Here is a 14,945-nt window from a genome sequence, read left to right as displayed (position 1 = left end):
ATCTGAATAGCCGGGCCGCGTTGCGCAATCCCTCCCTCATCCGAACGTCTGCAGCTTTAGTAGGCATATGTAGACAGACCCCTACCTACAGTTGGAACTCGACAGGACGACGAGACTGCCATAGTCGGCGGAAAACACGTTTATGAATCTCTGAGGCCGTCTCGTCGACCCTGCGATTTGCACTGGTATAGTAGTCCATACATCTCTATTCGCTAGTCGCCAGCATGGATGGCCTGCCGCGCCAGCTACCCACCTTGTACCCGGCATTGCGAATGTATACTATATGATGATGGCTACCTGTCACAGAGCCACAGAGACCAGTGAAGAGGAAGGAAAGCTAGCGCTGTCGTAGCGCCACGCATATGTCCTTCCTTAGCTGCTATGTTATTTAGACTCAATGCTACATAATGAAGGCGATTTGATTGGGCCATGACGCCCTAGCTCCGATTCCCCAGACTCCAAAAAGCTAGGCGTTCCGAACCTGCTTTGCCGACAACAGGATCCGGCCGCACTTTCGGACAACGGGTGACGGTTCGGGAGATGAGTTTCTGCGGGGTATTCCTTCATCACGGTGACGCACAGCTCAAGGTGAGTTGGCATCAATTGTATATTATACTGTTCTTCTCCTCTGAAACTTTGTGTCATTCTTGTCGCACATAGTACAATTGCCCATGATCCCTCACGTTGAGTAGCGCACCCGCGCATATCCACTCAGCTACCAACTTCAATCCTCTTCGTTTACAACTCTTCGGATCTCGTGGAAAAGCAAAGCACCCCTCTCTGTTCCACCCGATCGTGTCGCACCGCAGCAACCATGGCCGTGACCGAGCTTCTCTTCTCCTGGTGGGTCATCCCGGCCGCCGTCGGCCTGCTGGTCGCCTCGTACTGGTACGCCTACGTCACTCGCAACACGGAGCTCAACGACATTCCCGCGCCGTGGCCGGCGCAGTTTTCGAACCTCTGGCTCCTGCTCGTGTGCCGGCGCGGAAACCGGTACCAGGTCATGGACGAGATGCATCGCAAGCTGGGGCCCCTGGTCCGCATCCAGCCCAACCACGTCAGCGTGGCGGACGAGACGGCCATTGCCAGCATCTACGGCCACGGGAACGGCTTCCTGAAATCGTACGTTGAGCGTTCTTGAACTGGCAGTCACCCTCCTCTAACAAGTCAAAGCGAGTTTTACGATGCATTCGTGTCCATCCGGCGTGGTCTGTTCAACACGCGCGACAGGGCGGAGCACTCGCGCAAGAGAAAGCTCGTGTCGCACACCTTTTCCCCTAAATCCGTGCTCCAGTTTGAGCCGTACATGAAGGACTGTCTCGAACTGTTTGTCCAGCAGTTTGACAAGCTCATTGACGAGAGCGACCAGCGCGACGAGACAGGCGCCAAGGAAGCCCACCTCGACTGCCTCCCCTGGTTCAACTACCTGGCCTTTGACATCATCGGCGATCTCGCCTTTGGCGCGCCGTTTGGCATGCTGGCCACGGGCGTCGACCTGACAGAGATCCGCGAGTCGCCCACGAGCCCGCCGCTGTACGCCTCGGCCATTGAGATCCTCAACCGGCGCGGCGAAGTGAGCGCGGCGCTCGGCTGCTGCCCGCCGCTGAAGCCGTACGCGCGCTGGCTGCCGGACCCCTTCTTCAGCAACGGCCTGGCGGCGGTGCAGAACCTGGCGGGCATCGCCATTGCGCGCGTCAAGGCGCGGCTCGACAACCCGCCCGACGTCGCGCGCAAGGACCTCCTCGCGCGGCTCCAGGAGGGCCGCGACGACAAGGGCGAGCCGCTCGGGCGCGAAGAGCTCACGGCCGAGGCACTCACGCAGCTCATCGCCGGCAGCGACACCACGTCCAACTCGTCGTGCGCGCTGCTCAACTTCCTGTGCCGCAACCCGCGCGTGCTCGCCACGCTGCAGGCCGAGCTCGACGCCGCCATCCCCGACGGCACGCGCGTGCCCTCGCACGACATGGTCCGCGACCTGCCGTACCTCGACAGGGTCCTGCAGGAGACGCTCCGCCACCACTCCACGTCGGGTATCGGCCTGCCGCGGCAGATCCCGCCCGGCTCGCCCGGCGTCACCATCCGAGGCCACTTCTTCCCCGCGGGCACCGTGCTGAGCGTGCCGACGTACACCATGCACCACTCCAAGGAAATTTGGGGCCCGGACGCCGACGAGTTCCGCCCGGAGCGCTGGGAGACGCTCACGCAGCGCCAAAAGACGGCCTTTATCCCGTTCAGCCACGGGCCCCGGGCGTGTGTGGGCAGAAATGTGGCCGAGATGGAGATGAAGCTCATCGCGGCGACTTGGGTGCGGCGGTACTCGGCAAAGATCAGACAAGGACCGATGGAGACGAGGGAAGGCTTTTTGAGAAAGCCGCTGGGGTTGGACATTGCTTTGACTCGGCGTTGAAAAGGTCGAAAACCGCGAATACAAGAGTGTTACAGTAGGACAGTATATAGCAGCTACTTTTGGAATCAAATATTGGCGGGATTACTTTCCTTGCCATGTTTCAGTGAATATAGGGAATACTATTTCCTTTGTCTTGGGGCGCACAGTCTCCAGGCAGAAAGCATTGGATTCGCAGCCTCCAGGCAGACAGTATTGCATTCGCAGCCTCCAGGCAGACCGTATTGCATTCGCAGCTTCCAGGCAGACAGTATTGCATTCGCAGCTTCCAGGCAGACAGTATTGCATTCGCAGCTTCCAGGCAGACAGTATTGCATTCGCAGCCCCCAGGCATACAGTATTGCACTCGTACAAAGGCGGCAACCTGTGAGAATGCCTAAATTTCATGTTACAGTTTTTTTCCCAGCTTCAGAGTACAAAACCCAAGCAATGGACCAGCAAAAAAAAAACACTAGATTCCTCATTACAGTCAACTTCCAAGCACTACTATTTCGCCCAATATTGGTTCCATCATTCCAACAAGACTACCGATAACGCCTCACTACAAGAAGCTCATCATGTGCAGAGCTACATTTGATTTTCTCAGATGTAAATTCTGCAAAAACCTGGACATCCGGATGACGTCCAGCGACTTCTGCGACGACCAACCCACACGGAAGGAAAGCTGCGCAACCACAATGTTCGTCCCGGCGGGAGACTTCTTCACTTGTCACCAGGCGCCTGAGGGGATTTGCCGAGTCTGCATGGTGCAGCTGTACGGAAGGCGTGGGGAAGCCGGCCTTCCTAGTCGCGGATCCCCCGTTGAGCCCATAATAGAGCGGGAGACTTTGACTCGCGATGATTATTGATGCTTGAGTTTCTTGCTACGAGAGACAGTTCGGGTAGATGACTCGATTTTCGTTTCTCTTTCCCACAACACACTAGCTTTGCAACATAAAGCTTCTGATTACCTTTGTTACCAGCAATAGCCGATACAAATTCAACTTCTATGGTACACTCTTATGGGGTACTACTTTTCATCAACGTGTTCCTTGACACTTTATCTCGTACTTGCTAGCTACGCAGCTGAGGAATAAATGTTTTCACCCACTGGCCAAGACGTGATCAGGCAAAAAAGAAATTCCTGCGGCAAGGGCGGCAAGGGAATTGCCTTTTTTTTTTTAAATAATTTGAGGATGGGAACACAGATGCACATCAGCCACTGAAACATAAATACTTCCGTGGGTAGCCATTAATATGCCCCAAAGCAATTGAGGGGTTGGACTCCTAGGCCCTTTTGCTGCGCCACTTGATGACTCCCTTCCCCTTTGTGCCTCATGACACCATATGAAACAGGCGCTACTTTGCTACATTAATCTTTTCGAGAGGGGCAGAGATAGAGATTTTGACGAGTGGCGATTTGTCTCGACACAGACAGCTACCTTGCTCCCTTCTCTCCTGCTCTCGGTGCTGACTACGACGGCAACCAGCGAGACGCACAGTGTACAATCTAATATTACTGCTGTAGCTACATCCATGTTGGGGAAAATAAACGCCTCGGCGGCGACTACATCACTGGGCACCACTCTGTGTTTTGCCCGAGGCGGGAGCTACTAGCGGGCCGAGTACAGACCGATCGATGTTGGCAGATCAGATGAGGAGACTCGTGCACGCACTGTTATTGCCGGTGGCGCTCTCGCCGGGTCCGTGGCAGGAGAATGCCGTGCTAGTGAGTTAGTCCGCTCAGGATACTTTGGAGGACATGTTCCACGATTGAGGCTGAGGGACAACTATGTAGCCTGGTGTTGGGAACAGACCAGTCACCGGAAACCACAACTCAGCCTGTCTACGAGGGTCGAGGGCCGCAGCCTGACGTACATTTGCCCCGTATCATGGAGTCTACTAAGCAGAAATGGCGGTCACGGTGGTTCGTCGTGCGTTACGTGAACCGGGCTATGTTCGTTTTGTTTCTTTGTTCTCGGTGGTCTTGTGTGCACTCCAGGGAGGCTTGGACTGCAACTTTTAACCTATCAGTCTGCCTAGCTGTTCAAAAAATGAAATAGATCAGCAAGCAGGTTTTTTCGCCACGGAAAGGCTTCCTATAAGAGTGGCGGCCTCGCTGATTGTCCCTCCATCACAATCCTTATTGCTTCACTCTCATCGCTGGCATATCCGGTCGACATTAACTGCAACACTACCAATCATGGATGGCATCGTACCCATTCTGGTCGGGGGGCTCTTCAAGACTGCCGAATTACTGAAAAATTTGAAGAATGCTCCCACAGAAATACTCGAACTCGCGGAAGACATTGAGATACTGAGCGGAGTGCTGATTCGGTTTGAAGAAGCGTTCGACACCCTAGAGACCCCCCTCGCGGACGTGGACAACCGACAGAGCAAACACAGAGAAGGCGAGACCTTGGTGAAAAGAATCCGCACAACCATGCATTCCTTGACACGCTGCAGGGACCTGGTGGCCATCAAAGATGCCAGCCTGCTCCAAAAACTCATCGCGCGGCTCAGATGGCTATTTGTCAAATCATCCATTACTGCCGCACGCCACACCATACAAGTGCTTTCGTCGCTTGCATCACTCTTTGTAAACTCCATCATCTGCAAGCATCTGAGGGCAAGTGTTGCAAAACTGGAAAGAGACCGGGCCGAGGTGCCAACCAGGTTATGCTTGAGGCTGTGAGTTTTCCAGCGAGCGCAGACAAAAAAGTAAGACAATATAGTAACAAACGAGCAGCAAGGCCATTGTGCAAGAGTGTCTGAGAGACGAGAGGCGAGTCGAATCGGCATCACGCGGCCTGGATCATGTGGGTGAGGCGGCGTTGAAGGACATTGGGCTGCATCCAGCCGATATTCGAAAGCTTCAGCGAACGGCACGCAAAACGACAGAGAAGGAAAGAAAGGCCGCCAAAAGGGCCCACAGATCTACAAGACATGACGACTATTTCCAACAAGAGCAAGATGACTGGTCGCATGGACAAGACCCAGACAATTACTCTTCAGGTCGTTCTCCTCGAATAATGATTCAGACGTGGAATCAGAATACTTGTCAGGGGCCATTAACACCGGAGGTGCAAGTGCAAATGGACGCTGAACCGCGCACGACAAGAAGATCAAGACCTGAACGTACACCAAGACGACGGCCGCATGCGATGGCGACACCGCCCCCTCGAAACGGATCCGAGATGACCTCGTCGCAGTCAATACTCGAATCCGAGCCTCCCGAGGAGTCAGAGCCAGAGCTGGGTTCTCCAAGATCTGTTTCATCGTTTCACACAACAAACCACGGCGATATTTCCCAGCCCTCCGCCACCAGAGTCGTTCCAGTGCCGCCCAAAACTGTCAAGAGGCGACACTCAAGAATTCATGGCTCACGCGTGCGAGACAGTGCAGAAGCCGTCATCGGTGAGGAATCGGAAATGCCTGCAGATTATATCTGCCCATGTGCGCGCGAAACAACCTCCTTCGAGCAAAGCGGAACTCCGGAACACGGTAGCAGCTTTGGTGCCGCTGCAAGGCCGCGCGATCGTGGCGAGGCATCGCCGACAGTTTTGCAAGACAGTAGCACCCATGACGAGCACAGAGGACCCAAGAAGCGGACATCCAAGAGCAGGCTCGGGGAGCAATACAAGCCAAGCGGCCTCTTCACCGAGAGCGATCTGGAGTCACGCAGGCGGCGCGACAGAGGCGCAAGTCGTCGCGACGAGTCACATACCCGCTGAGAGGACAATGCGCGGTGGGAATTTTTTTTGGATTGCGGGCGTTAACAGAATGATTTATTAACAGCGCGCCGAGGCCCGGTTTTGTTCGTCTGAGGGCATTTCCATGAAAGGGCAAGGCAGCATTTGGCAGCAGAGGAGTCGCACAAGCTCAACCTTGAGCGGCCACTGTAGGTGTAGATTCGTTTATTATGAATTAATCTAAGCATAATACTGAAGACGTTATTATGGAAAATAGTATCGGAAACTGTTCATTTTTCACAAGACCTATCTAGGAAAACTTTGCCCATCCAGCAATCATATTCTACCACGCCTTCTCCTCGGCACACTCTGGCTGAACCTCCGGCAGAGGCGCTGGCTCATTAGACCAACCCGAAGACCAACCCGAAGCTTTCTTCTTCTTCTTCTTTGATGAACGGGCGGGGCGATTCCATTCATCATCGTCCAACATAATCGGTTCCTCTTCAGGTACCGGCTCTTCCAAGAATTGATTCTTCGATGAGGTGGCTTCGGGAGTAGCTTCAGGAGTGACCTCAGAGACATATTGTTCTTTGATATCGGTTTCTGCCATCAGATCTGTGGCGGGGCTCTTGTTTCCGGAGTGATCAGCCGTCTTGTCAGTATCGCTCACAGCATTGCCCGAGACTACAAAATGTAAGCGACGCCGCAGATGAGTTAGGCACGAACCTTACGGTTGGAGTAGACCGCTGCAATCTTCTTGCACGTTTCACTTCCGCCTTTAAGTATTTTTATTTTCGTCCTCAGTTCTTCGCGGGCTGTCCGACTCTCTTCCGTCTCTGCCGCGATGCTAGCAACTTCAGCCTCGCTCATCATGAAGATGGAGCTTGGATCCATGATTTCGCTGAGCTTATCCAAAAGACAAGCCTCGATGACTTCAACCGCAACGTCATCGATGAAGCGCTTCAGGGCAATCTTGACACGAGACAGGTTAGCTGAAAGAGCGCACAGGGCTGTAGATGTAAGGCAAATATCTCACCTTATAATACGCCTCTAGGAAGTCTAGCGCCTCAGATGCTGAGAAATAATCCATATCTGGCTCTTGTGGAAGAACAAGTTTGTCAACAAACCTTCCAAAGTCAACCGAGGCATGAACAGTAGTTGCCGAAGACAATGAAACTTGGCCAAACATCGCCTTCAATAACGCAATGACTCGTGACCTTTCGCGCTCCTGGCGAATGTTCTGTAGAGTTGTCGTGAAGTAGTGGTTGTAGGTGATGGGATGTCCGCTATGGTGTGGCTTCAGTAGTCCCGACAGCTTCTCATGCAACACTTGTCGCAAGGAATCCAACTTGGGCTCGAAAACATGCGTTAAAATTGCTTTGACAGTGGTAGAGTCTGCAATATGTGTCACGAGATGGCTCAACGACAGGCGAACCGCCTTCCATACTTCCTGTACGTGGCTTTCTGCAATTTTCCTCCACGGCGACGAGAGTTCCCTGAAGAGCTCTGTAACAATCATGGGATTGAACATGCCAGGTAGCTCTCTCCCTCGGCCTCTCTGGATAATCAAGACAACTTTTTCAATGTAGTCCTCACGGGTCAATATCTCACTGCTCTCAGAGGCTGCATCATCGACATCGGCCACGACTTTGTACCGTCGACCGTTGCGGGCCATTTCCGCTGCAAAAGCTCGATTGAGGTTCTGAACAACGGCCCGGGTGCGCTTTTCATAGCCGGTCAATGACATGGCGTCCCCGAAATACGGGTCGTTGTATGTGCCATGCACCATAGCCTGAAGCACAGTTTGGAATGATTGACTGATCCGGATGAGATACATTCTCTGTTCATAGATGGTATCGCGAGGCAGACCCAGCTTTTCGAGAGAATTCTGGCATTCGGAAGTCAATTCTGCAATTTCTTCGATGAGATTTGGGAGCTCAGAGGCAATCTGTCGCACAAGGACGTCGCTCAGGCGGGTTCTCAAGGGCTTGATCCCTAAGTCTTGTGAAGAAAGGCCTACCCAGGCACCAGATGACAGAAACTGAAGCTCTGCGGCATCGCGTTGGTCAAATGTCCAATTTTCCGCCTCAGTGTCGCGGTTCCTCAACACGTGCCAGCCCAGGCGGAACTCTACATCTTGGTTCCTTGCCAGAGCGAGAAACATATGCTCGCTCCCAGATCCTGGAATGAGCGTGTCCGGTTTGGTTATAACACCAAGCGTTCGTGTCCCCCTAGGATCAGCATCGCGGGCGAGTTTTAGAACAATCTGGTTGGCGTAGTCGTTCTTTGCCGATACAACGGCCAGGATAATGCTTCGGGGCTCTTTCATATAGCCCTGTACGACATTGTTGATGAGTTGAATGTCTGACGCGGACTGGTGCTTGTTTTCGGAATGAATGAGACCCGGCAGGTCAACAATGGTGAGGTGCGGGCGGTCGGGGCCGTTGACTTCGATGCGCAGAATGTCTTCAGAAAATGCCTTGCCCATTGTCATGACACCCATGGCAGTCTTTGCGCTTTCGATTAGCGCAGGCAGGTCTTTGAAATCAAGCAATGTCTCGTGGAATTTTGAAAGGGATTCCTTGTCGGATTCATGGCGAGAATGGTGCGGCACAATGGAGACATTGATGGAGGAAACGGCAGTGTTGCGAAGAATAAGCTCAGTCGGGAACCGGGTGCACAAGCTGCTTTTCACCGGAAACGAAACGCCCGAGATGCTTTCCAACACTGAGCTTTTCCCCGAAGACTGGTCGCCGCACACGATAATTTGCGGGAGCGAAATGTAGTAGCTAAGACCTTGGGAGCGGAGCGAGTCCACGGCGTTGAGTAGGTGCAGCTGCTCTCTGGAGCCTAACTGCTCCAGACCCTGCGTCGTAAGCGACTTCATTACTTCGCTCATCGACGAAGACCGGTGATGCTCGAGAAAGTTTTGAAGTTGGTCGAGGTCGCGCCTTATTCCACAAGTTGTTCGGGGAGTTCTGATTTAAGTATGTAGACCCAAGCCACCTAGGCAGCATTCCGCACTCTGCAGTGAATGCGCACTCTGCAGTGAATGCGCTGGCAATGACAAACAAAAGAGCGCGCTGGGGACAGAAGAAACAAGTGAGATAAAGGGACGTCAGAGTCTGTTTTGATTGGTTGAACAAGCTCAACGACAGGGACGCTGCCGCAGCCGAAGCCAGCCTGCAGCAATATAATGCCAGCGTATGCCGCCACCGGCCCCTAGCCGGGCATCAATGCATGCCCAATTCGATTCAGCGTCTTGAGACATGCAGACTTCCGCGATTCTGAGTGAGTGCAAAAGTTCTGTTCGATGCCGCTGAAATCTTGGGATCTTGGGGTAGACTCGGGCGTCCCACCGAATTGCACCTCTGCTACATGCAGAGAATTCACACGTTCAGCTGGTATAGTTGAGTGAGCCAGGAATCTCGACTTAGGAGAAGGTCAGGAGAATCATTTTCCATCAATTACCCCTCGTCAAGAACGGCAATCTTGTCGTACCGAGTGATGTGCGTCAGGCGATGCATGACGGCACCGACGGGGCGATCTTAAAGACGTCGTCTATAATATCCTGCATGAGTGCCTCCGTTTTGCTGTCAACACTATTTGCTGTTATTGCGCTGGCTGTAATCATTAAACTTCAAAAAGACGAACCTGCCGTGACGTTTTCAAGCAGAAAGACTGCAGTAGGTACAGAACCGCCATGACAAATGGTGCCATGGCGGCCAGGTATCGCGAAAACACCAAAAGAATGACCCGTTTGCCACGACAGAGAATGCAGCTTTATCAAGTTAGCTTTTTGAACTAGATCCGAGTCAGAATCACTCCGCAGAAGGCGTTGCGAGACGTGGTGTGCTGTGTGAGCAATTATACCGCTCAAGACGCCATTAAGCAGATAGATTTGCCTGCGCGAGAATGCTGCACGAGCAAGTGACTATGTATTAGTCTACAAACTCTCCGGCTTCGTCCTGAGTCGTACAATTCTTTGCTTCTGCCCACCACCGAGGTTGAGGCCTTTGCTGATGACACTCGATTGTCATGCGGTGATGCAGAATGGGAAGACGATGATGTATTGTGGACGTTTTGTGGGCTCGAGATATGTACCCTACAGCCATAGTGTTCGGACTCTGGGGATGTCGAGGATGGTTTGCGCAGAGAGACATATGGTGAGGAGTTTCGACGGCCGGAGAGAGCGTTGCTGGAAAGGAAAGTAGCATTGTGCCGATACTCGTGATGATAGATAGCACATCAGTAGCTAGAGAGGCCAGCGTTTGAAGGGCGATTGTCTGTAATCTGAGGCACAAGAAGTGACAAGCGTTAGAGAGATAAAAAGTGAGTGCTGCCTGTACAACTGTCAAAAGAGATCAAGATATTGTCAGTTCAGAATGCTTGGACTTTGTACCAATTGTACCAGGAGCAAGGTGGTTCGAATGGAGCACAATGCTGGCGATTGAAGGAGAACGGCGACATGGTAGGGGAGCATGCCAATGGGAGAGATGCGAAAAAGATGTCCTCGGAGAGCACTGTCAAGTCAAAAGGCGCGACAGGATATATTGATTCTAGGGCCTAGCAGCCCATCACTCGAGTGTGGGCAGAGCATCTTGCTGTTTGATGTGTGATTGATCTTGCGGGTTTGGACACTGTTTGTTGGTGGTGGAGGATTGTTTCTCGGTAGCTTGCTTCCATACCATCTGTCTGCACTCCTACTCGAATCCCGTTAACATTAATCTAATGACTTTGATCTCAAATATAGTTAAATATATTGTTAATTTTCAAGTATTTTATATAAATTAATATCATAAACTCTGTTTAACCTCCTTCCAGCGCCATCGCGGGCGCAACTTTTAGCGGTCCTTCCAGCGCACCTTCCAGCGCACCTGGCGACTCTCGAGGCTCTATCGCTGTAAAGATCGAGCTAGCCTGTGCTTTCGTCGACGAGTGGCTCGATCAAAGATCAAACTTAAGACAAACTTAAGAGTTGACAGGTATAATTTGCGGAATATCGTAAAACTTCAATCATAAATACATAAACTTCCAATCTTCGTCGCCTCATCTTTCGCTGAAGATGTAAACCACCACTTCCAACGGGAACCTTTACTCATCTGCGCCCGAGAGCGGCTTATTCGACTTGGCGATCCATCTGGTGCTCAGATTCGGAACATGTTCAAAGACCTTGTCAAACGGCCACATGGGCCGCCGTATCCTGCGGTGTCCCAGTCGCTCCAGGTCCTGGTCGACACCGCCCGGCGTCAGTCCCAGCATCCAGCCCTTGGCCATGTCGTACAGCTCCGGCTCCAGGTAGCCAATCTTGACAATGACAATATCCGCCGACCGCGGGTCTAGATTGAGGTCTGTAAAGTCCTTTTCCTTGTGGTACGGCTTGCGCAGCTTGGTCAGGATGGCATACACGCAGCCCACGCGCAGCACCACCTCCGTCTCGGCATCCTTGTCACCATGCTTGATCGCGTGCACGCGCCCCGTCATGGTCAGCGGCGGCGCGTGCAGGTTGTCCACCTCGGCGCCGGCGGTGACGGTGACGTTGGCGCCGACACCGGCGGCCACGGCCACGGCAATGGCCGCCGGGCCGGGCACGCTTGCGTAAATGACCGTGTAGCCCGCATCGAGCGACCTGAACTCGGGGCGGGCGAGAAGCTTGGTAAGTCCCCATGTCACGTCCCCGGAGCCGCCGGCCGTCGGGTTGTCGCCAGAGTCCGATATAAAGAACGGGCGGTCGGCGGCGGGCGACTTGACGGCGGCGTCGAGACACGCGGCAAACGTGCCCGTCGGCGCGACAAACTTGAAATCGGCACGCGCATCCCAGAACAGATTCGCCAGCGTCTCGGCGCCGCGCGACACGGCCGCCTCGTCCCACCCCGTGACCACGACGACGGCGCGGTTGCGCGGCTCGTCGGCCCACGCGTAGCCAACCCAGACGGCGGCGTCGAGCACGCCGTCGAGCGCCTCGACGCCAGGAACGGCCGCGTAAATGTGCTTGGCGGGCTCCATGCGCGTCGACGTCTGCTCGCCGGGAAGCAGGATTGGGATGGGGATCCACGCCTTGTGCGGCCGCGGACTGGGCGAGGACCGGGCGAGGGTGTTGACGAGGTTGCGGCACGCGCGCTCCTTGGTGTCCATCGTATCTTCGTGGGGCGCCATGCGGTAGCATGTGATGAGGTCACACATGTGCGCCAGCTCGCGCGAGACGTTGCCGTGGAGGTCCATGGACGCCGAGACGATGACGTCGGGTCCAATAACGGCGCGGATGCGGCTGAGGAGGTCGGCCTCGGCGTCGTCGAGGGCCTCGACGCACATGGCACCGTGAATGTCAAACCATAAGCCGTCGATTGGCTGCTCTTGAATAAGGTCCTCCAGACGCTGAACAATCTCTTTGGAAAGCGTCTCGTACGCTTCGCGCGTCACCATGCCGCCAGGGAGCGCGTGACCGATGAGAGCGCCTTTCCAAAGGGCACCGCGGCCCACTGGCTGATCATGATGGAGAAACGCATAGCGCTGGATGATCTCGTCGCCTCGTTGGGGGTGAAATGCCGGAGCCGAGGTTCGTGACGGGCTGAACGTTGATGTCTCGCAGGCGAGGCCGGCCACAGCGATGACGGGCTTCCGAGCCATGATGTTGCAGGGTAAGCGTGAAGCGAGAATGCTGGGCTTCACTTGTTGGCGTGGTTGCCTCTTGCAGCCCCTTTGAGGCAATCTTTCTTTTCCCGGGGACACCAACGGGAGCTCTCCTTTATTAGTCAAAGTACCTTCGGCTCCGAGGACTGATGGTCCACAAGCGGATGGTAATTTGTGATGGTGCAAGTCCACGAAACCCGCTGCCCTCCCAGATGTGGATGGGATCTCCACATCGCGTTTCATCCAGCGCCAAAATTCTCCTTCCTGCTAACATCACATTTCCTGTAAACCAAGCCCATCTTTTTACGAGCGACAGCGACAGCGACAGCGACTCAGGCTCCGACTCGGAAATTTTATCGAGCGAAACTAACGTTGACGCGACTTTGTCGATAGCCAGTTTTTGCCCGACTCAGAGACCGTCTCCGTCGCATCGATGCGGACGGGCCGACATCTACAGATATATCCCACGCTCTGAATTTCGTGATCCTGGAGCTCATAAAGTTGCGTGACTCGCTGCACGACGGTGATGCTATTGGGACTAGCAGACAGCTCCCTATATTCCACCCGCCATGTTTTTTACCACGCTATTTAATGCGATACTAAGTTCGGAGGCTGGGAATAATACATGGACCAATTCTCTGACATGGTGTTCAGACTGCCGTAGAAGCCCGGGATCAGGGACGAGGCCGCCAGCATTATCCAGTCCTCTGGGATGTACTCTTCGCCGTTCTCCTCGAGCTCCTTTCTATACCCGTCCTGCGCGGCGTTCCACTCCGGGGACAGATTGTAGTCTAGCCCTTCGACGCAGCGCACCAGGTTGACCCAGCCTGACCTCCAGGCGTCCGGGTTATCATCGTTAAAAACGCTACGCAGTGACGCCTCATCCACTTGCACGAAGTAGCTGTGGCGCGACGACTTGTACCCGGGCCTCGCCGGAGGGTCTGGCCTATCCCCGGCAACCCAAGCACGGAAGCGCTCGCGGAGTGCCTGCTTTGACGCGCCTTCGAGAGTCGGGTCGGACACGAACCTCCAATCGACACCATCTACGACGCTGCGCGGCAACGGTACCGGAGGCGCGTCGCTATACGGGGACGGTGCGAGATGCTCACGCGTCTGCCGCGCGACCAGCTCCTTAAAGCGCTCCCAGGCCGCGTCGTCACCGTAGGTGCAGCGGTAGATGACCCAGCCCCATTTCTTCTCGTTAAAGAACTCAAGCTCATCGGCTATCGACTGCTCGCCTGTCGGGTAGTCCTTTAAAGACGATATAAAGCGCTGTTGAGGAAGGAGCGCGGCTGGCTGTAAGGTAGATGGCGACACGATCGCCCCTCGTATCAAGCGTGTCGATAATGCGCAGGTGGCTGCAGCGAGACTGGATCGACGACTAGAGGCTAATAACGTAGAGACAAGGCCTGCTCTGGAGAGTAAGCGCCGGCGCGTGGGAGAAATCATGCTCCTGTGAAGAAAGGAGGGATGAGAGGAAGAGAAGCTGAGCTTGGTTTCGTGGAGGTGGGGGGGATGCCCACGGGCTTTGCTGCCGTTTCTTGGCATCAACTTGAACTTTCTAAAACTGGATGCAAATCTAAGTTACATAATATTATTGAAAGCAAATTTGAAGAATAATTATATACAATCAGTTATAGCCTCATAGGCCTGTTTGCGGGCAGCGCATACATAGCTCTCGCTCTCGATTTTTCTCCCTCTCTCTCCCCCTCTATACTCTTGAAACCCTGGTTCTTAGGGAGAATACTAAATTGTGTATAAATATACGTAGATGAATGGCTGATTTATGGCGAAATAATTAATTTCCTTAGTACAATGTGAGCTTTAAGATGATAATTCGCCCAACTTGTCCAGCATTCCATGGTCAACTGTAAAGACACTCTCATTCCCCTGCAAAACTGCTGCGAACGTCTATCACTGTCCTGTAAAATAAATCATCCCATGGCATTCTGGTAGACTCCGGTGACCGGAGTTTTGGTCCAATTCCAGCATCCCAAAAAATGACTTCGGTTAGGGTACGGCAGCCTATAGGTAAGTTGTCGCCAAAACCCATTTTGCATTGTTGTATCGGGGTTTACGCACTAGGCATACACCGAGAGCGTGTGTAATCTTTTTCAGTATATCGATATTTCTGTTTAAGTGCTTAGAGCCAGCCAGCCAGCCAGTAAGTAAGTAAGTAAGCCAGCCAGCCAGCCAGCAAGGAAGCCAGCCAGCCAGCCAGCAAGGAAGCCAGCCAGCCA

At 53.7% G+C, this 14,945-nt stretch overlaps 4 protein-coding genes across 4 annotated transcripts; 1 reads left to right on the top strand and 3 right to left on the bottom strand.

Moving 5' to 3' along the window:
• Positions 1-814: 814 nt before the first annotated feature.
• CCM_08604 (cytochrome P450 3A3) lies at positions 815-2,407 on the top strand (the record flags this gene model as incomplete). The annotated part of the gene is made up of 2 exons (XM_006673741.1): positions 815-1,122; positions 1,150-2,407. 2 exons carry the CDS (start codon positions 815-817, stop codon positions 2,405-2,407), a joined length of 1,566 nt encoding a protein of 521 aa, XP_006673804.1.
• Positions 2,408-6,418: 4,011 nt separating this feature from the next.
• CCM_08603 (dynamin GTPase, putative) lies at positions 6,419-9,602 on the bottom strand (the record flags this gene model as incomplete). The annotated part of the gene is made up of 4 exons (XM_006673740.1): positions 6,419-6,759; positions 6,807-7,047; positions 7,112-9,026; positions 9,547-9,602. 4 exons carry the CDS (start codon positions 9,600-9,602, stop codon positions 6,419-6,421), a joined length of 2,553 nt encoding a protein of 850 aa, XP_006673803.1.
• Positions 9,603-11,169: 1,567 nt separating this feature from the next.
• CCM_08602 (Microcystin LR degradation protein MlrC) lies at positions 11,170-12,702 on the bottom strand (the record flags this gene model as incomplete). The annotated part of the gene is made up of 1 exon (XM_006673739.1): positions 11,170-12,702. One exon carries the CDS (start codon positions 12,700-12,702, stop codon positions 11,170-11,172), a length of 1,533 nt encoding a protein of 510 aa, XP_006673802.1.
• A 591-nt stretch (positions 12,703-13,293) lies between these two features.
• Positions 13,294-14,154, bottom strand: CCM_08601 (Twin arginine translocation protein; the record flags this gene model as incomplete). Its single annotated transcript, XM_006673738.1, has 1 exon — positions 13,294-14,154. One exon carries the CDS (start codon positions 14,152-14,154, stop codon positions 13,294-13,296), a length of 861 nt encoding a protein of 286 aa, XP_006673801.1.
• Positions 14,155-14,945: the final 791 nt, after the last annotated feature.

The sequence above is a fragment of the Cordyceps militaris genome, assembly GCF_000225605.1.
Source record: "Cordyceps militaris CM01 unplaced genomic scaffold CCM_S00007, whole genome shotgun sequence".
NCBI lineage: Eukaryota > Fungi > Ascomycota > Sordariomycetes > Hypocreales > Cordycipitaceae > Cordyceps > Cordyceps militaris.
This window is presented reverse-complemented; position numbering and strand designations above follow the sequence as displayed.